At 37.3% G+C, this 22,236-nt stretch overlaps 1 protein-coding gene and 1 pseudogene across 1 annotated transcript; one reads left to right on the top strand and one right to left on the bottom strand.

Annotated features, from left to right (window-relative positions):
* Nucleotides 1-12,133: 12,133 nt before the first annotated feature.
* LOC115832884 lies at nucleotides 12,134-12,618 on the bottom strand (annotated as a pseudogene).
* A 653-nt stretch (nucleotides 12,619-13,271) lies between these two features.
* Nucleotides 13,272-21,913, top strand: CLEC4D (C-type lectin domain family 4 member D). Its single transcript, XM_003265444.2, has 6 exons — nucleotides 13,272-13,531; nucleotides 15,015-15,107; nucleotides 17,728-17,838; nucleotides 18,560-18,711; nucleotides 19,778-19,893; nucleotides 20,676-21,913. The coding sequence occupies exons 1-6, from the start codon at nucleotides 13,504-13,506 to the stop codon at nucleotides 20,821-20,823; spliced, it is 648 nt and encodes a 215-aa protein (XP_003265492.2). The 5' UTR covers nucleotides 13,272-13,503; the 3' UTR covers nucleotides 20,824-21,913.
* The last annotated feature ends 323 nt before the right edge of the window (nucleotides 21,914-22,236 follow it).

Below are 22,236 nucleotides of genomic sequence, written 5' to 3'. Positions count from 1 at the left end.
TTACCAATACTTGTTAGCTTTTGTCTTTTTAATAATAGCTTTTCTAACAGGTGTGTGGGTGGTATCTCATTGCAGTTTTGATTTGAATTTTCCTAATGATTAGTCATGTTGAACATATTTTCATGTACCTGTTGGCCATTTGTATGTTTTCTTTGGAAAAATGTCTATTCAGTTTCTTTGCCCATTTGTAAATTGAATTATTTGTTTTCTTTTTTTATTGCTCTTGAGTTGTACAAATTTCTTACATCAAGCTTGTCCAACCTGTAGCCTGCAGGCCACATGTGGCCCAGGATGGCTTTGAATGCAGCCCAACACAAATTTGTAAACTTCCTTAAAACATTATGAGATTTTTTAGCTCATTAGCTGTTGTTAATGTTAGTGTACTTTATGTGTGGCCCAAGACAATTCTTCCAATGTAGCCCAGAGAAGCTAAAGGATTGGACACCCCTGTCTTACATATGATATTAACCCCTTGTCAGATATATAGTTTGCAAATATTTTCTCCCATTCTGTAGGCTACTCTTTCATTTTTTGATTGTTTCCACTGCTGTGCAGAAGCTTTTTATTTTGATGCAATCCTATTTGTCTATTTCTGCTTTTGTTTCCTGGTTTTCTTTTTTTAAATGAATTTGAATATTTTATTTCTTTTTTTTTTTTTTTTTTTTTTTTTGAGACGGAGTCTCGCTCTGTCACCCAGGCTGGAGTGCAGTGGCGCAATCTCGGCTCACTGCAAGCTCCGCCTCCCAGGTTCACGCCATTCTCCTGCCTCAGCCTCTCCGAGTAGCTGGGACTACAGGCGCCCGCCACCACGCCCGGCTAATTTTTTGTATTTTTAGTAGAGACGGGGTTTCACCGTGGTCTCGATCTCCTGACCTCGTGATCCGCCCGCCTCGGCCTCCCAAAGTGCTGGGATTACAAGCGTGAGCCACCGCGCCCGGCCTGAATATTTTATTTCTTATTTTGCTGCAAAGCTGTTGCTTCACTGTATAAAAATAGCACCAGCAAATGTACTATTTTGGGAAATTAAGGTAGTGTTGTTCTTCATCTGACACTGTACATCCACCGACCAAAAGTTCTCTACTCCAAATTACTTCCAATGGAAAAATGATTAAGTATTTTGACCCAAATCCAGATATTGATGTAAGCAAGTTACAATATTATATTAGGTTTAAGACAACAATGTTATCCTTGAATTACATAATATTAATAACTAGGTTTACCATAGATAATTTCATGAATTCTGAACATTAGAGCCTAGTCTAAAGATCATAGGATATTGTGAAAAAGAAGCTTATTGTATTTATCTGCAATCATTAGAAAATTTTTTTGTTTGTTTTTTGTTTTTTGAGATAGAATCTTGCTCTGTCGCCCAGGCTGGAGTGCAGTGGCACGATCTTGGCTCGCTGCAACCTCTGCCTCCCGGGTTCAAGTGATTCTCCTGCCTCAGACTCCTGAGTAGCTGGGATTACAGGCATGTGCCACCATACCTGGCTAATTTTTGTATTTTTTTTTTAGTAGAGATAGGGTTTCAGCATGTTGGCCAGGCTGGTCTCAAACTCCTGCCCTCAGGTGATCTGCCTGCCTTGGCCTCCCAAAGTGCTGGGATTACAGATGTGAGCTGTAGTTCATCTGGTTCTGAAGGGTTACTGAGTGTCATCGTGATCAGCCAATCGTCTTTTTATAATTTCTTTTATAATTTCTTATGTCTGTCTTTAACCTCTTAATCACGTTATCTTCGTAAGCTGAGAATGTAAGTCACCTCAGGACCACTATTGTACAAATTGATTGTAAAACGTGTTTGAACAATATGAAATTAGTGCACCTTGAACAAGAACAGAATAACAGCAATTTTCAGGGAACAAGGGAAGATAACCATAAGGTCTGACTCCCCGCGGGGTCGGGCAGAATAGAGCCATATTTTTCTTCTTGCAGGGAGCCTATAAACAGACGTGCGAGTAGGAGAGATATCACTGAATTCTTTTCCCAGCAAGGAATATTAGTAATTAATACCCTGGGGAAGGAATGCATTCCTTGGGGGAGGTCTATAAACAGCCGCTCTGGGAGTGTCTGTCTTACGTGGTTGAGATAAGGACTGAAATATGCCCTGGTCTCCTGAAGTACCCTCAGGCTTACTAGGATTGGGAAATTCCAGCCTGGTAAATTCTAGTCAGACTGGTTCTCTGCTCTCGAACCCTGTTTCTTGTTAAGATGTTTATCAAGACAATATGTGCACAGTGGGACATAGACCCTCATCAGCACAGCAGGGCATAGACCCTCGTCACTAATTCTAATTTTGCCCTTGCCTTGCGATCTCTATTGCCCTTTGAAATGTGATCTCTGTGACCTACTCCCTGTATGTACACCCCCTCCTCTTTTAAAATCTCTAATAAAAACTTGCTGGTTTTGCGGCTCGGCGTCATCACGGTCCTACCGATATGTGATGTTACCCCCAGAGGCCACCTGTAAAATTTCTCTCTTTGTACTCTTTCTCTTTATTTCTCAGACTGGCCAACACTTAGGGAAAATAGAAAAGAACCTATGTTGAAATACTGGGACCTGGTTCCCCGATAGATTTGTTGACAACTCTGGATTTTCTTCAAGGGATTCTATAAAATTCAACATTCCTTCATGTTAAAAACTCTCAGTAAACTAGGTATTGAAGGAACATACCTCAAAATTATAAGAGCTATTTATGACAAACCCATAGGCAATATCCTACTGAATGAGCAAAAGCTGGAAGCCTTCCCCTTGAAAACTGGCACAAGACAAGGATGCCCTTTCTTACCACTCCTATTCAACATAATATTGAAAGTTCTGGCCAGGACAATCAGGCAAGATAAAATAAAGAGTATTCAAATAGGAAGAGAGGAAGTCAAATTATCTTTGTTTGCAGATGACATGATCCCATATTCAGAAAACCCCATCATCTCACCCCAAAAGCTTCTTAAGGTGATAAGCAACTTCAGCACAGTCTCTGGATCCAAAATCAATGTGCAAAAATCACAAGCATTTCTTTTTTTTTAATTATACTTTACATTCTAGGGTACATGTGCACAACGTGCAGGTTTGTTACACAGGTATACATGTGCCATGTTGGTTTGCCGCACCCATTAACTTGTCATTTACATTAGGTATTTCTCCTAATGCTATCCCTCCCCCTGCCCCCCACCCCATGACAGGCCCCGAGGTGTGATGTTCCCTGCCCTGTGTCCATGTGTTCTTATTATTCAATTCCCACCTATGAGTGAGAACATGCGGTGTTTGGTTTTCTGTCCTTGTGATAGTTTGCTCAGAAGGATGGTTTCCAGCTGCATCCATGTCTATGCAAAGGACATGAACTCATCCTTTTATAGCTTCATAGTATTCCATGGTGTATATGTGCCACATTTTCTTAATCCAGTCTATCATTGATGGACATTTGGGTTGGTTCCAAGTCTTTGCTATTGTAAATAGTGCCGCAATAAACATACGTGTGCATGTGTCTTTACAATAGCATGATTTATAATCCTTTGGGTATATACCCAGTAATGGAATGGCTGGGTCAAATGGTATTTCTAGTTCTAGATCCTTGAGGAATCGCCACACTGTCTTCCACAATGGTTGAACTAGTTTACACTCCCACCAATAGTGTAAAAGTGTTCCTATTTCTCTGTATCCTCTTCAGCACCTGTTGTTTCCTGACTTTTTAATAATTGCCATTTTAACTGGTGTGAAATGGTATCTCATTGTAGTTTTGATTTGCATTTCTCTGATGACCAATGAGGATGAGCATTTTTTCATGTGTTTGTTGGCTGCATAAATGTCTTCTTTTGAGAAGTGTCTGTTCATATCCTTTGCCTACTTTTCAATGGGGTTGTTTGTTTTTTTTCTTGTAAATTTGTTTAAGTTCTTTGTAGATTCTGGATATTAGCCCTTTGTCAAATGAGTAGATTGCAAACATTTTCTCCCATTCTGTAGGTTGCCTTTTCACTCTAATGGTAGTTTCTTTTGCTGTGCAGAAGCTCTTTAGTTTAATTAGATCCCATTTGTCAATTTTGGCTTTTGTTTGCCATTGCTTTTGGTGTTTTAGTCATGAAGTCTTTGCCCATGCCTATGTCCTGAATGGTATTGCCTAGGTTTTCTTCTAGGGTTTTTATGGTTTTAGGTCTAACATTTAGGTTGGTAATCCATCTTGAATTAATTTTTGTATAAGGTGTAAGGAAGGGATCCAGTTTCAGCTTTCTACATATGGCTAGCCAGTTTTCCCAGCACCACTTATTAAATAGGAAATCCTTTCCCCGTTCTTGTTTTTGTCAGGTTTGTCAAAGATCAGGTGGTTGTAGATGTGTGGTGTTATTTCTGAGACCTCTGTTCTGTTCCATTGGTCTATATCTCTGTTTTGGTACTAGGACCATGATGTTTTGGTTATTGTAGCCTTGTAGTATAATTTGAAGTCGGAGAGCATGATGCCTCCAGCTTTGTTCTTTTGGCTTAGGATTGTCTTGGAAATGTGGGCTCTTTTTTGGTTCCATAAGAACTTTAAAGTAGTTTTTTCCAATTCTGTGAAGAAAGTCATTGGTAGCTTGATGGGGATGGCATTGAATCTATAAATTACCTTGGGCAATATGACCATTTTCACAATATTGATTCTTCTTATCCATGAGCATGGAATGTTCTTCCATTTGTTTGTGTCCTCTTTTATTTTGCTGAGCAGTGGTTTGTAGTTCTCCTTGAAGAGGTCCTTCACATTTCTTGTAAGTTGGATTCCTAGGTATTTTATTCTCTTTGTAGCAATTGTGAATGGGAGTTCACTCATGATTTGGCTCTCTGTTTGTCTGTTATTGGTGTATAGGAATGCTAAAAATCACAAGCATTTCTATACACCAGCAGACAAGCAGAGAGCTAAATCATGAATGAACTCCCATTCACAGTTGCTACAGTAAGAATAAATTATCTAGGAGTACAGCTAACAAGGGAAGTGAGGGACCTCTTCAAGGAGAAGTACAAACCACTTCTCAAGGAAGTCAGAGAGGACACAAACAAATGAAAAATCATTCTATGCTCATGGATGAAAAGAATCAATATTGTGAGAATGGCCATACTGCCCAAAGTAATTTATAGATTCAATGCTATTCTCATTAAACTACCATTGACATTCTTCAGAAAATTAGAAAAAACTATTTTAAATTTCATATGGAACCAAAAAGGAGCCCATATAGCCAAGACAATCCTAAGCAAAAGGAACAAAGCTGGAGGCATCATACTACCTCACTTCAAAGTATACTACAAGGCTACAGCAAGCAAAACACCATGGTACTTTACAAAAACAGACATACAGACCAATGGAAAAGAATAGAGACCTCAGAAGTAACACCACACATCTACAACTATGTGATCTTCAACAAGCCTGACAAAAAAATCAATGGGGAAAGGATTTCCTATTTAATAAGTAGTGCTTGGAGAACTGGCTAGCCATATGCAGAAAATTGAAACTAGACCCCTTCCTTATACCTTATACAAAAATTAACTCAAGATGGATTAAAGACTTAAATGTAAAGCCCAAAACTATAAAAACCCTAGAAGAAAATCTAAGCAATACTATTCAGGACATAGGCATGGGCAAAGATTTCATGGCAAAATTGCCTAAAGCAATTGCAACAAAATAAAAGTTGACAAATGGGATCTAATTAAACTAAAGAGCTTTTGCACAGCAAAAGGAACTATCATCAGAGTGAACAGGCAACCTACACAGTGGGAGAAAATTTTTGCAATCTATCCATCTGACAAAGGCCTCATATCTAGAATCTACAAGGAACTTAAACAAATTTACAAGAAAAAAACACACAGCCCCCATTAAACCCCATGGGCAAAGGACATGGACAGACATTTCTCAAAAGAAGACATTCATGCAGCCAACAAATATTTCAAAAAAAAAGTTCAGCATCACTGATTATTAGAGAAATGCAAATCAAAACCACAATGAGATACCATCTCATGCCAGTCAGAATGGCAAATTTTTTTTTTTTTTTTTTTTTTTTGAGACAGAGTCTCACTCTGTCGCCCAGGCTGGAGTGCAGTGGCGCAATCTCGGCTCACTGCAAGCTCCGCCTCCCGGGTTCACGCCATTCTCCTGCCTCAGCCTCTCCGAGTAGCTGGGACTACAGGCACCCGCCACCACGCCCGGCTAATATTTTTTGTATTTTTAGTAGAGACGGGGTTTCACCATGGTCTCGATCTCCTGACCTCGTGATCCGCCTGCCTCGGCTTCCCAAAGTGCTGGGATTACAAGCGTGAGCCACCGCGCCCGGCCTCAGAATGGCAAATATTAAAAAGTCAAGAAACAACAGATTCTGGCAAGCCTGTGGAGAAATAAAAATGCTTTTACACTGTTGGTGGGAGTATAAATTAGTTCAACCATTGTGGAAGATGGTGCGGCAAGATAGCAAGTATTTTTTGGGAGGTTTGTATCAGATTTTATTGAAAGTTTAGGGAGACAGAAAAGATTTGCCAGTTTTCCAACCCAATGCTACTTTTAGGAAAAGGATTTGTTTCATATTGTTAGTTCACCTCTCACATCTCATTTAAAAGAGATCTGGCCAAAACAACAATTTTCACTTTGTCTCTGTCTACTGGTATACTAGTGTATGCTTTTATTTTCAATCTCTAGTAGTTCCCATCTTCTCCATTGCTTGTTTTTGCATTACCCCCTGGACAGGCTCAAAGAACTTAACGTTTGTTTGGAGATGTGACCTGAGCCTGCCCACAATTCTGCTTTTGCTCTGATTTAGCATTCTCTCTCTTGATTTTGTTTTATATTATATTATATTTTATATTGGTGCATCTCCTCTTTTTGCCTTTGCTCCTACCATTTCAGCACTCTTCATTCAAAGGCATGCCACTGTAATCTAGAAATTTATACAGGACAAAGAAATGGAAAGAAGCAAAGAGAATGGAGCATAGGGTTGCTAATGGTCAAGACCAGAACATGATTAGGGGAGCATAAATAGGAGACAGATGAGAAACAAAGGACTCTTTAAACTACTTTACCTCCAGGTAGCTAGGAGAATGTATTCTTTTATTGGACCACCAAGTGATTCAATCCTTGGGTTTGTGTTTCTTTGTCTCTGACGGGAACGGAAACAAATGTTGACATCTTAAAACCACTTCGTCTCCCTTGTTCTTTTATGATCAAATGCATCTCAAATTAACCACTGGGGAAGTTTTCTGAGCTTTTATCCTGTTACTCAATGTCTATTTCATCATTCGCTATAGCAATAACTATCTTGTCACTTTAAAAATCCCTGTTCAGTTTAAAACCATTGTTGAGAGTTTTTATGGAGGCTCTATTATGAAGGCATGTTTGGTTACATCATTAGCCATTGGTGATTGAACTCAATCTCCAGGCCTTTTTCTTCCCTGGAGGAGTGGGGCTGAAAGTTTCCATCCACTAGTCACATGGTTGGTTCCTCTGGCAACCAGCCCCTATCCTGAAGCAGTCTTGGGGAACATCAAGAGTTACCTCAGGAGCATAGACACCTGGCTTGGTTAAAAGGTCTTGTTATGAATAATAAAAGACACTCTTTTCATCTTAAAAATCTTTTAATGTTCAGCTAGGTAACTATTGTTAATTTTTTCTTTCATCTTTTATTGCCCTAGAGCTATTTCAGAAACTTGGAACAAAAAACAAATAGATAACATAAGATGTTTCTTGCACCTTTGTTACTCTAGAACATGGTTGAGAAGCTGAGGACAAAACCCAAACATTATAACCAAAGATGCTCTTATCATTTCTATCAACCAGGAAGTTTTAGGGTTTCAGAAGTTCTGTGATAAACAAAAATGAAATATACATGTTTCTTATAATATCACAAGTTCAATATTCATAGTAGATTTTCTTGTATACAAGGTTGCTCACTTGAGAATGTGGAGCTGTTTGTGATGTTAATAGAATGGTCTACATTTTAGAGACTGCATGTGAATGATTAAGTATTTCAAAGCCCTTGGGTAATGATTGGAGGAAACCAAAATAACCTTCTCTAAGATGACTTCATATTGTTGAGCTGAAAAAGGTGGCAATGTAGGAGAACATTCTTCCCCTCCTTCTTCTTGCCTGTTGGCAGAACAACAATTTACAAAGATGAAGGTCTTCCTGCCCTCCTTCCTACTTTTCCCAGCTAAGGATTATCATAAGCTCCTTTATGATACTTGTAAAAGGATTTAGAAGCAGATTTTACTCTTCCTGTTAAAATACCTTCCTGTATTTCATTTCCTTTTGGAATCCTGAAGATACTCCCTTCTTTGTCTTTTCACTATCATCCTAAAGGAAGTAGCTGAAGCCACATTAATATAGAGAGTTTATTTGGGCCCAGGTTGAGGATCGCTACCCAGGAAAACACTTCCAAGTTGCCTTGGGAAATGGTCTAGAGAACAAAGGAAAGACTGAAGATTTTAAAGAAAAAAGAATGAATCTGCAAAATCATGGAGCCACCCCAAATGCTTATCAATCAATGAGTGGATAAAGAAACTGTGGTGTAGATATACAATGGAATACTACTCAGTCATCAGAAGGAATGTATTAACAGCATTTGCACTGACCTGGATGAGACTGGAGACTATTATTCTAAGTGAAGTTACTCAGGAATGGAAAACCAAACATCATATGTTCTCAATGATATGGGGAGCTAAGCTATGAGGATGCAAAAGGCATAAGAATGGTACAATGGACTTCGGGGACTTGGGGGGAAGAGTGGGATGGGGACGAGGGATAAAAGACTACAAATATGGTGCAGGGTAAACTGCTTGGGTGATGGGTGCATAAAAATCTCACAAATCACCACTAAAAACGTTACTCATGTAAACAAATACCACCTGTACCCCAATAAATTATGGAAAAATAAAAATTAAGAATGAATCAGGAGAGGGAGTGAATTAAAAAGTTACTAATCAGTAAATTATCATTGGTTTACAGAAACCACATTGATTAGTAATTAGCTGTATACTGTTAAACTGTAGGGTTCAGTTAGTCTAGAACCTACATAGCAAATGGCTTCAAGAGGTAAATTTAGCTCAAGGTGGGAGTGAGGCATGACTCCTGTCATGTCTCTCTCATAAGTCCACTCTGGACTTGATAGTTTCAAGGCACTCACATTCCTCAAATAAAAGTTTTTTTTTTTTTCATTCTCACCACTCCATAAGATTTATGGCTCTTTGTTAACATACTATTTAAGCAAGGCCTGTAAGCTACTGCCTTGAAAGAGATAAATACATTTGAACTGAGTTCTCTCCTGAGTGATGGGTATAGCACACATTGATAAACTGCTGTTTTTTTCTCTTGTTTCTCTGACTTTTGTTTTCAGCAGAGTGTCTCTACTAAGGATCTATGAGGACAAGAAAACAAATCATATTTTCTGTGCTACAATATAAAATTCACGAAGCCTGTTTCTGATTTTATATCACGTCAGGCTCCCTTTTGCCTAATCAGGGAGATTACAAAATATCACTGACATCTGCCCAATGTTATCTGGATGCAGTAAGAGTGTTTCATCACCTTTGCAGACTGATTTCAGAATGTTTCATTTTGCAATCACATTCCTTAACAATGTTCATGGGTTTTGTTATTTACTATGTTACCCTTCATATCTAAACCATATCCATTCAGTCAGATTTTTGCTTACTTCCTAGGACACTGTTCAGCACATGGATTAAGGCTTGCATAAAATAAGTAACCAATGTAAAGTTTAGTTAGGGAGCACTTAATTTAACCAAGGTCTCTAAATAGATTTCTTTTAGGAGATACAAAATTTTCTATTTTGCATGCCAGAATGAATAGGAATCAGACAGAGAAATTTTATGTTAGGAACTGAAGAAATGATCTAAGTATTCTTGTCGAAGTTCTCATGAATGGTTTTCAATATGTTTCTCAATTCCTCTTATTTTTTATTTTTTCCCCACGTATCGAAATCACTGGAAACTTTAGTTGTAACTGTGACTTCTTCTTTTGAGGTACACTTAATGTTGGAAGTCTCTTAGTACTATGAGAGTGTGTAGCAGTTTGTCCCTGAGCTCTACCTTCTTTAAATGAAGCTGGGTCTCTGGGCAACATCTTTAGGGAGAGAGGTACAAAAGGTTCCTGGACCTTCTCAACACAGGGAGCCTGCCTAATGACGCAAGAACGGCAACCTCAAGGTACAAGTGAGTATTTCCTCAGTTTCAGAGGAAAGTGGAAGTGTATGATGAAATAAGATCACCCGGAGAGAAGAAGTAGACAAAGAACAGATTGAAGAGCTAGTGATTGGACCAATATAGTAGACTCAAAGGAATTTGAAAGAAAGAGTAATTCTTCAGAGCCAGAGCCATAAGCACTTGAAAGAATAAGAAAGCAAGTATTTTTTGGGAGGTTTGTATCAGATTTTATTGAAAGTTTAGGGAGACAGAAAAGATTTACATGATAGAACATAAACAGGGAAATAACTGATTATTAGATATCTGCTCTTAAAAGTCTTTTGACTAATTTTGAAATCCAGGCAGCAGTATTCTTTCCAATTACCCTGAGTTTTTTTTGTACTTGCTTTTCTAATTTTTTTGTAAGGAAAAAGCTTCCCATTTTTAATGCATGAAAATTTGACTTTAGCTTCAACCCTTTGCATGTCCATCAATAATGTTTTAAAAAATTTTTATTAAAATTTTTTAAGGATACAAAATAGTCGTGCATGTTTATGGGTTCCATGTGATATTTTGTTTTTTTTTTTTTTAGTTTTTTTTTTTTTATTATACTTTAGGGTTTTAGGGTACATGTGCACAATGTGCAGGTTTGTTACATATGTATCCATGTGCCGTGTTGATTTCCTGCACCCATTAACTCATCATTTAGCATTAGGTGTATCTCCTAATGCTGTCCCTCCCCCCTCCCCCCACCCCACAACAGTCCCCGGAGTGTGATGTTCCCCTTCCTGTGTCCATGAGTTCTCATTGTTCAATTCCCACCTATGAGTGAGAACATGCGGCATTTGGTTTTTTGTCCTTGCAATAGTTTACCGAGAATGATGTTTTCCAGTTTCATCCATGTCCCTACAAAGGACACGAACTCATCATTTTTTATGGCTGCATAGTATTCCATGGTGTATATGTGCCACATTTTCTTAATCCAGTCTATTGTTGTTGGACATTTGGGTTGGTTCCAACTCTTTGCTATTGTGAATAGTGCCGCAATAAACATACGTGTGCATGTGTCTTTATAGCAGCATGATTTATAGTCCTTTGGGTATATACCCAGTAATGGGATGGCTGGGTCAAATGGTATTTCTAGTTCTAGATCCCTGAGGAATCGCCACACTGACTTCCACAATGGTTGAACTAGTTTACAGTCCCACCAACAGTGTAAAAGTGTTCCTATTTCTCCACATCCTCTCCAGCACCTGTTGTTTCCTGATTTTTTAATGATGGCCATTCTAACTGGTGTGAGATGGTATCTCACTGTGGTTTTGATTTGCATTTCTCTGATGGCCAGTGATGATGAGCATTTCTTCATGTGTTTTTTGCAAAGCCTCAGGATTTCTTCAAGGGATACTGCTGTGCCAGGTCTCGAGGGCAGAAGGATACAAGTGCAAGACACCAGGGCCACCAAGCTGATGGGGTTACTGAGCCTCTGGACAGCACCTTCTGATAGGAAGCAAGGAAGCACACTAGAAAGGCAGCAATCCTGGAGGCTGAGACAGTCAAGAGGGAGTAGAAGGAGCTCTGCTGCTCTGGGAAGGTATCTTATAGGGCAAAGAAGCTCTTACTGTGCCTAAGAGAAAGGAAGAAGAAGGCAAGGCAGGTGTCATGGCCTTAAGAACTTTCTAGAGGTTTATATTTATTGACATTTGACCTAGACCTTTGCATGAGCAAGGCGCAGCCTTGGGCCACAGGTAGGAAAATCAGCATCCTACTCTCTCCTCAATTCCATCTGTTAATCCACCAACCCAATCCCTCCCACCCCCACCTGTAGTCCAAATAAGGTAAAATGATAAAATGATGTGCTGCTCTCTCAACAGTTGGCTGAGTCTCTGAATCGGAGGGTAGGAAGCATTTGAAGCTCTGCCCATTTAGTTCCAGAACAAAAGAATAAGCAGAGGCAGGAGGTGGAGAGCAAAGATGCTGGCAGCCCTGCATCTTGCTAGGTCTTTATAGCTGTGTCTTTGGATTTGTAGGCCACTCCTCGACTTTTCAGCTCCTGCACGGTTCCTTGGGGCAAGCGACCAGTGGCTGACACCGCATATACGCCTGGCTTAAAGTTATTGACTCGCTGCCAGTTGGAGACCCCGCTGTCCTTTGGACTCATCATCGTGATGATTCCATCAAAGGAGGAGCTGGTGCAGCCATATATCATCTCTCAGTTACCCTTCATCTGTGGATATGCATCACAATAGTCACAACCATCATATTCAAACTGGTCTACAGTATCTTGAACACTGAACACAGCAAACAGGCTCACAGATGCCGCAGGTCCTTCAGCACCATCTCCAGGGCCATCTTCTCCACTGAGAAGAGCAACAGCAAGGAAGACGGCTACAGCCTGCGCACCCGCAGGAAGTAAACAGCTGGTTAGCCAGGTCTCTTCTTCTAATTCCATCATGAGGACCCCATTCTCATGACCTTGTACTAAACCTAATTACCTCCCAAACTTTTGACCTCCAAAAGCCATTACATTGGAGGGTAGGGCTTCCATAAATGAATTTTGAGGAGATACAAACATTCACTCCTTAACAGTGCTATAAATGAAGTCAGGGACTCTGATGGTGTCTTTATCACAGAATCTTACATTTTCTTTGTCTTTACCTTAACACAACTCTTTTTGCTCACCTAGAAAGTTCTTGGGATTTAATTAACAGCTCTATCGTCTCTTCCTCAACTCTAAAACAAAGGTTGCGGTGTCTTCACATACAATGTACACACAATGTGTACTTTAAAAGTTTTTGTTCATCGTTCACATTGTCTTTTGCTCTCTTAGACTCAACTTTTTATTCAGTCCAGAGAACTTTTTAGTATAGAACTCACCCCAAGAATATAACTGCCTTTGATAATATAATATTCACAAAAAGAATAAAAAAATAGAGGATATTTACTAAATTTTTATCGGGCATAACAGTTATTTCTTTTAGGGCATTGCTAAATTTTTTGTCTAAATGAAAGAAAAACAAATTGAGAAATTCCACATTACACACTGATCTAGTGATCTCAACATACCTGTGGGTTTCTACTAACTGTTGTTGGGTATTGCTTTCTCAATTTCCTTTTTTTTTTTTTTTTTTTTTTTTGCCTCATCTCCCGGAATGAATCAAAGGAAACCACCGTCTTTGAAAAAGACTTCTTTTGAGTTAACTTTCTTATATCGGTACCTTTCTAATCTCACTACAATATGTAACATTGGTGTTCGATCTCAAGTATTTCTGAGTATATTCCTCTATCCACAGAAATATACTCTGGGGGAAAAAATTAGAACAAGTTCTTGCCCTCCTGACCATTGAACAAGAGACTAATTAGACAATGGGGCTAGAAAAACCTCAGAGTAAACGTGAGTACTTCTCTCCTTTCAATTTCAAAGAAGCAGATGGAATTATAACTAATGTAAAAAATATGAATTGATGGTAGTTTTAAAGATTGTTGATGATGATGGGGAGGAGGAGGTGGAAGGAAATAAAAATGACGTTGGTGAAGAGGAAGGACATAGAGTGAAATAAGTTGGATAACAGAAACTTCTTTATAAAATGTGTATTGGACCAAGAGGGGAGATAAAATATATAAAAGAGAAATAAGATGAAAAGAAAGAGAGTAATATGAGAAGATTCTTTTAAAGAAAAAATAGAAAAGGAAGATATAGAAAACACACTTAGGCTTATGCTGTATCAGAGGCTCTAGTTGTCCCATTTTATGTTTGACTTAAGTGACACCAGTGGATTTGTATTGTGGTAATATTAAATAATATTTTTGTTAGATATATAGAACAAATGTGGAAATGTTTAAATTAAAATTAAAGTTTTACTTTATCTCGTTACCATGGCAAACTGTAATCACAGTGTGATCCTATTGAATTACCTAAAAATATTGTTACCTTTGTAGATAACAATATTTCTTAGAGATTTTTTGCATCAATATATACTGATTACATGCTTATTTAATTACTATATAGAATATCATTGTGCGAAGTGACCATAATTTAGAATTTCTACTATTGATAATACACATGTAAATATTAGATTACAGTATGTTTTTTCTATTTTGAGAAGTACTGCAATGAATATCTTTTAACATAAACAAGCTCAATTATTTCTATAGAATAGACACCTGTAATTGAAATTATTGTGGCAAATGAAATGCATTTAAAAATGGATAAATGCTACTAAATTGATCCTTCTAAAATGCATTCTTAGTTTTCCAGTCCAGGCAGCAGCATTTATTTTCTCACTAAGAGCACTTATTTCCCCTCAGCCTTGCCAACACAGCATGTATTTAATTGACTTAAAAAATCTGATGTGTGAAAAGTTATACCACAATCTTTTAGTTTACAGTTCCCTGATTGGGCATATTTTTGTTTGATTAGTGGCTATTTATAACTTTAGCAAATTAAAATTTCAGCAAATTTCCTGCTCAGAGTTTTGCTCAGTTTTCTAGTTGATTTTGAAATACTTTATACAGTGTGGATATTAATATTATGATAAAACTTTCCTTTCATACATTCCTTGACTCTAACATTGCTTGTGTTATATGGAAGTTTTAATTTTTATGTACTCAAATTATCTATTCTAATGGCTTTTGGGTTTTGTATCTTACTTATAAAATTCTTTTCATTTCAAAAATTACCAAGAAATTTTACATTTTTCTTTCTTATTTATTCATCAATAAGTTCTAAAATTGATTTATTTGGAGAAAATATTTATACTTTTCTCTAGATCTGAAATATTTTGTTTGCTCTCATTTTTAGATTGCTCCTTGGTAGAATTAGCTTTCCTAGCTTGTAGCTGAGAGGAGGTTCATCTCTATTTTTCTTTTGGTCCTAGTGGAAGGAGGCGTGCATTCCCAGCTGATCTCTTGGGTTATTGCTGTGGTTTTCATCTTACTTCTCAGTGTCTGTTTTATTGCAAGTTGTTTGGGTAAGTCATTAGCCAAAGTAGAACTCTTCTTGAATTATTATTTCCCAACAACTTTTCTGAAGTTGCTCTAAGCCTTTTGGTATCTTGATTTTTCCTAGCATAACCTATCTATAATATCTTCAGGGTCTTGCACTGAATATTCAGAGCTACATTCTTGACCTTCTGTCTTTCGATGCTGGTACCTTGTGATAGAGATTGAATGATGGAATTTAGACCATTTTCTGTACATGTAAAAGTTGGTTACTATAGTAAACTTCCCCCCATTTTGGACTGGGATTACAAAGGGATACATCTTATGAGTAAAGAGTAAGCAGAAGAAAAATAACTTTCAGATAGACTGGCTTTGAAAAGAACAAGATTGGAAGAATTGTTCTCTCTGTCTCTTTCCCTCTCTTTCTTTTTTTTCCTTTCTTTCAACCTCTTTATTGATGTACAATGGACATATAAAAACCTGTGCATATTTAATGTATACATCTCAATTTGTGGGATTAGTATACACCCTTGAAACCATCACCACCATTAAAAAAATTCTTTCTGATGTCAAACCCAAAATAATTATAATTAAAGTAATATGAAATAGGTGCAAGACAAATAGACTAGAGGAAAATAAAGGAGAGCTAGGTTACAGATCCTGCATGTATATAAGACTCTTTATAGAAAACAAAAGAAGATATCTCAGATATACGGGAAAAGGACAGTTTTGTTCAATTAATGTTGCAGAGCCCATTGATTATTTATACTTAAAAGATGAAATTGGTCTCCTGCATCACACTGTATACAAAAGCAAACCTAGAGTGGATTATTGTCCAACATGTGAAAAGTAAATCAATAAAGTTTTAAGAAGATAAATGGAGAATATCCTCATGACCTTGGGGTAGAGAACGATTTCTTAAACAAGCCGCAAAATGTGCTAGAAAATAAACATTGACAAATTATACTACATTAAAATGAGTCACTGTACAACAAAACATACCAGTAACAGTGAAAATAAAAAGCCATAGGAGATACTTGTAATGCATGTAATTAATAAATAATTCACATGTAGATTATATACAAATTTTTTCAAACCAGTAGGAAAAATACAATAAAAAAGGTGGTCAAAGTCTTAAATAGGTACTAAAACAAAGAGAAAAATGAAATGTCTAATAAACACACAAAAGTGCCAGCCTCATTAATTATCAGGGAAATGCAAATGCAACTAACAGTGAGACACCTTTGCAAACATAACAGGATGGCAACCATAAAAAGTCTGGCACTACTAAATATTGATGCCATGGAGCAAAGGGATCTCTAATGAATTGCTTCTGGTGGAGTTTAAGCATTACAACCACTCTGGAAAAGTTTACCACTATCGTAGTTCACAATATTCATACCCTATTGCCTGCAGTTCCACTCCTACATACGTGCTCTACAGAAACGCATGCTTATGTGCTCCAAATGCATAGTTGAAAATGCTCAGAAGATCATAGTTCACAGCAGCCAAACACTGGAAACAATGCACACATCTAATAGGAGTAGAATAGATCAATATATTTTATTTCATGAAGACAATAGTTCACTTTACAGCAATGAAAATGGATGAATTATAGCGGGCACGTAACAAAATAGATGAATTTCAGAAACAATTCTCAACAAAAGAATCAGAATACATACTGTATGACTGCCATTCAAAAACAGGCAAATCTGATCTATAGGGGACATGTAAGTGATAAAATTGTGAAGCAAAGCACAGTGGTTACTTTAAAAGCCAAGAATGGTTACCTGTAAAGGAGAGTGGTTACCTTTAAAGGAGAGGGAGTGAGTTGCCTTTAAGATGTGAAGGCTATATGGGGTTTTGGCAATATTCTGTTTCTTGAGCTGAGTAGTTGTTACCTGGAGTGTTCACCTTACAATAATTTGCTAAACTGTTTTCCACTTTTTTACATTTGTTTATATATTTCAAGGTGAAAGTATTTTAGAAAGGCATAAGGTTCATACAACCCAGCGTGCACCAAAAACCCCTATTCTAACACAAATTTTGATAGAAAAACATGCTTACAAGCATGTGCACATAAAAGTTTGCAAAACTTCTCCCATAAAGCACAAAATGGTCCGGGCGCGGTGGCTCACGCCTGTAATCCCAGCACTTTGGGAGGCCGAAGCAGGCGGATCACAAGGTCAGGAGATCAAGACCATCCTGGCTAACACGGTGAAACCCCGTCTCTACTAAAAATACAGAAAATTAGCCGGGCGTGGTGGCAGGCGCCTGTAGTCCCAGCAACTTGGGAGGCTGAGGCAGGAGAATGGTGTGAACCCGGGAGGCGGAGCTTGCAGTGAGCTGAGATCACGCCACTGCACTCCAGCCTGGGCGACAGAGCGAGACTCCGTCTCAAAAAACAAACAAACAAACAAACAAAAACAAAAAGCACAAATAGGACAATATAATAATAAAAATATTAATTCTCAACAATTGCTTTCAACCAATTCACCTGGAGCTGAAACAAACAAGCTGCATAGACAGAAAAGAGAATATGAGGGCCTTAATTATTAGGATAAGAGAAAGGTTAGGGAGGTCAGCCCCTATTTCCCTAGTTAGTGGTTATATAGAAAAAGAAACCTAACTTGTTTTTATCCTTGACAGTGACTCATCACAACTTTTCACACTGTAAGAGAGGTACAGGAGTGCACAAGTTAGAGCACCATGCAAAGCTCAAATGCATCAAAGAGAAATCAGAACTGAAAAGTGCTGAAGGTACAGAGTGTAAGATAATTTCTTTTTTAATTTCCATTTTCGTTCAAATTCATAATCTGACTTAAGGAATGTCAGTAGTGAACCAGGAAAGATTAAAAGAGCATAAGATGAGAATCTGGCATCGGAGTAAATAACAATACCTTAAGATAGAATTATTTCTCATTACTGTAATGGAGAATATGGCTTAACAGATCGATGGGTTATTTTTGACATCCAAAATGTAACATTAATCAAATTCAATTTTCCCTTGATTCAGGCATATCATAAAGACAGTTTCCTCCTAGAATATACAGCTTTGCTGACATGTCTTTATTTATTTTATTATTGTGGAATTTGTCATCTCATTTGGGAGAATGGGGCAGTGCTTAAGTTTTAGTAGGTTCTTTACCCCCTTTAGGTAAAATATCCTGCAAAAGCTTCGTAATGGAAACACTTTAAATGTGCAAGTCAAGAGATGTAGGAACATTGAACAACAGTCATGCCTTCTAAGATAATATTTTGTAATTTTCTCGTAGTCATTATGTGGTGTCCAGTACTTATGTTTAGAAGATATTTAGGAATGTAATTTTCAGGATCTTTTGGTAGGAGAACAGAATAATTTTGGTGATCTTGATATTATTCTCACAAATATTAATTGGATATAGGTAGTAGAATAGTTATGCAATCTGTTACAGATGAAATGCTATTTTGTTACCAATTTCCATTTTAATTTTCACTTGAGGGAGCACCTGGAACTGTTGTCCTATTGACTGGAGAGCCTTCCAGTCCAACTGCTATTTTCCTCTTACTGACAACAAGACATGGGCTGAGAGTGAAAGGAACTGTTCAGGGATGGGGGCCCATCTGATGACCATCAGCACGGAAGCTGAGCAGGTGTGTTGGGAGGATCACATCAGTTTCTCTGCTGCTTTGAATCTCGATCCAGAAAAAGAGGAATTTCTCTGTCCTGTTATGCCTCTGTCTGTTTTCATCTGCTCCATCTGCCTGGAAAGCCGTTTCTTCCTCCAACTTTTTGTCACATGGCCAACCTCTTTTGGTCTTTCTATATTTGATTCGTGTGTTATTTCCTCCAGAAAGCTACCCTAACTACCTTCCTCATTCTAGCTCTCCCTATTCTAAGTGGGAGGTATTTCTGTGGGACTTTGTGCACAATGAGATCATGGCATTTACTCCACTCCACTATAATTGTCTGTTCACTGCTCCATCTCTTCCAGTGACTTTTACTACGTGGAGGGCTGGAACCATGCTCTACTCACCTTTGCGTTTCCAATGTCCTGTGCAGTGTGAGGCACACTGGATAGGTCTTGATAAATGTTTGGTTAGTAGGTGGATAAATGAATGGTTAATCAGGACTGAACTAGCTTTTCAGGATAAAGTATAGGAAAACTAATTCAGATGTATGGATCTAATGATAAGTAAAGAAATTTTAGGGTAAATTCTTTAAAGGCTAAAATTTATTTCCTCGTGTAATATGTTTCCATTTATGTACCATGACTCAGATTCTAACTTTTTCTTGGTTAATAGTTTCCTCAAGGATTTTGTCTCCATAGGTTTACAATCCATAGGTTCGGTGATTCTGAATAAAACGGAATTTAATGAAATATGCACACAATTAAAGAAGGTCATATTAAAAACAAAACCTCCTAAAAAATCTAATCCTATTAAGCATTGTACTAAAAGGGTTGCAAGTCTGACCTCACTTCATCTTCATAGTAACTCTATAAAGTAGTGGAGCTGTCCCTTCTGAAGACCAGAGCACTGGGGTTTTGGTAAGATTGAAGCACTTACTAACATTACAGGCAGGATTTGAAAACAGATCTATCTGATGCCAGAGCTTTTGTGCTTAACCAGTAATCTAGTTGACATATTTCCTCTTTTTCCAACATCATAGCCATCACTTGATTCATGCAACTATATTAAAATTTATATTTTTATGCAGAACTTTATTATTCAGTTTCTGGATAGACGGCTTTCGTATTTCCTCGGACTTAGAGATGAGAACGCCAAAGGTCAGTGGCGCTGGGTGGACCAGACGCCATTTAACCCACGCAGAGTGTGAGTATATTGAGTGGGCTAAGGGGATTTATAAGCAAAGGTTAGAAGATGGTAGCAAGAAACATTCATTTTGAAGTGGAGCACACTGATATCAAAATGGTAGGAGAGACCACTGTAGGTTGAGTAATCTCCATATGCTATGTCCCAGTTCCAGAATGGTCCTATAATTTCCAAGAAATTGTCAGTATTCTTTTTTGTACAATGTCAATAATGAAAGAATGAATAGCATAGAAATGATATAAAATTTGTTTTAGGCCTGACATTTAGATAAACAATATAAGCAATAAAAATTTTCTTTGAAAGAGAATCAAAATCTTGTCATTTTCTTTCTTGAAGCCAATATCGTTTAGTAAAAATATAATGCAAAGCCACATGTGCAATTTAAAATTTTTTGTTAGCTATATTAAGAAAGTAAAAAGAAGCAGGTGAAATGTATTTTAATAATGTATTAATAATGTATTTAACCCAATATATCCAAATCTTATCATTTCAACATGTGATCATTATAAAATTATTACTGAGATCTTTGACATTCTTTATTGGCACTAAGTCTTCAAAATACAGCACTTAAGACTTAAAGCACGTTTCAATTCAGAGAAGCCACATTTCAAGTGCTCAGTAGCTACATGTGTCTAGTGAGTATAGTATTAGTGCAGTTCTAAACTGTTCACTAGGGACAGTTCTCTGAATTGTCTCCTAATATATCTATATCTAATCTACACCTATAATCTACAGTATCTATATATATCTATAAATCTCTATCTATGTTGTTTTTCTTTCAGATTCTGGCATAAGAATGAACCTGACAACTCTCAGGGAGAAAACTGTGTTGTTCTTGTTTATAACCAAGATAAATGGGCCTGGAATGATGTTCCTTGTAACTCTGAAGCAAGTAGGATTTGTAAAATACCTGGAACAACATTGAACTAGAAACCCACAAAGTGGTCCTTGTGATGAAAAGAGAAAAGAAGAACCAATTAGAATAGGGCAGAATGTACATGCGTCATTGGAACACAGAAAACATGCTGGGTCATACAGCGTTTTTAGTCATGATGGTCTTTTTTATTTTGTTTGATTCATTCAAGACAACGTGTGTGTGTGTGTGTGTGTGTGTAGATAATGTGGTTTTTGTATGGTGTTTGATGGAAGGAATAATCTTTCTTTGCTTTCTTAGTAGTATTTCAAGGTGTTTACTTTTCAATCGGTGTGCACTGAATGCATGAATGGAAGAATAGCGTGAATAATGCAATCTCTTTGTCATTTTTCCCTTGCTCAGATTCTTAGTTCTTAAAATTCAAAGATGGGATATTCTAACTGGTAGTGGTGCATCATTTTTAACCCAAATATTGCAAGCACTTTAAAGATTTTAAACCACATTTTTATTGTTTGATGCTTCATTTTCAGACTTTTTAATGTCAGTCATTACATTTACATTGCATGAGGAAAATTTTTCCAGAACAACAGTGTGGAATAGTTCTGAATTATGCTATTCTACAGATAGAAAAAAAGTCCAAATACCTTTAAAAATGTACTTCTTACTCCACCCAACATGTTTTTGCAAAGCAAGACGTCTTTGTAAGACACCTTAAACAAAGTCCTTCAATTCTATAGCAGAGGAAATAAAATCCCCAGAAGCCAAAGGGCTCACCTTCACGTTGCTAGTTCATGACAGACCCAGGTGTGCTTCATTAGAGATAAAATACATTCCCTTTGGTATCACGGGAAGTTACTGGGGATGACTTGACCTCATTACTTAGCTAATGACTGGATAAAATTTCTTAATTATTTGAAGTAACATTGTATTTGTGTTTGCATTATTAATTTGAATAGAAAATAATCACATTTTCAACCCATTTATATAAATTGTTAATGTTTCTTTGGAGCTGTATAACTATAGTTTGAACTAGAAAGGAAGTCATTGTTTTGACAACCAGAAATTATGCTTTTCTGGTGCATGTAGCATTAATTGCAAAGGGCAGTCACATCCAACTTTAATAAGATATGGTGGTCTTTCTTAAAATTTTCCATTTGCTAATTTTTCCTGGATCTAAGCTGAAAAATTCCAAGCAACGGCTTTTTAACCTAACTTCCCTACTACTACTTTTAAAAACAGTATTTATTTTGTAAATTAGCTATTGATTTTTTGGGTTTGAAATACTGGTGTTTGATTATGTGTGGTGGTGGTGGTGATGGATGTGTGTAGCTGTGTTAAAAGCTGATACTTTTAGCTGAAATGGTGCTAACTAAATTTGATTGTGTTTGCCATATTCACTAAATTATGTAGCATGAAACCTATGAAACTTGTTGAAGTAACTTTATGTGAATGCTAGTGGGCTTTGTATA

The sequence above is a fragment of the Nomascus leucogenys genome, chromosome 23, assembly GCF_006542625.1.
Source record: "Nomascus leucogenys isolate Asia chromosome 23, Asia_NLE_v1, whole genome shotgun sequence".
NCBI lineage: Eukaryota > Metazoa > Chordata > Mammalia > Primates > Hylobatidae > Nomascus > Nomascus leucogenys.
Note: the sequence above shows the minus strand (reverse complement) of the source record. Positions and strands in the feature narration are given on the sequence as shown.

Bases quoted from the DNA above. Each gene is read 5' to 3' on its own strand.
- CLEC4D (XM_003265444.2), top strand. From the start codon at position 13,504: ATGGGGCTAGAAAAACCTCAGAGTAAAC. The intron at 15,108-17,727 runs GTAAGTCATTAG...TATCCTTGACAG, and splicing joins TTTTATTGCAAGTTGTTTGG to TGACTCATCACAACTTTTCA. The intron at 18,712-19,777 runs GTGTGTTGGGAG...ATTTTTATGCAG, and splicing joins TCAGCACGGAAGCTGAGCAG to AACTTTATTATTCAGTTTCT.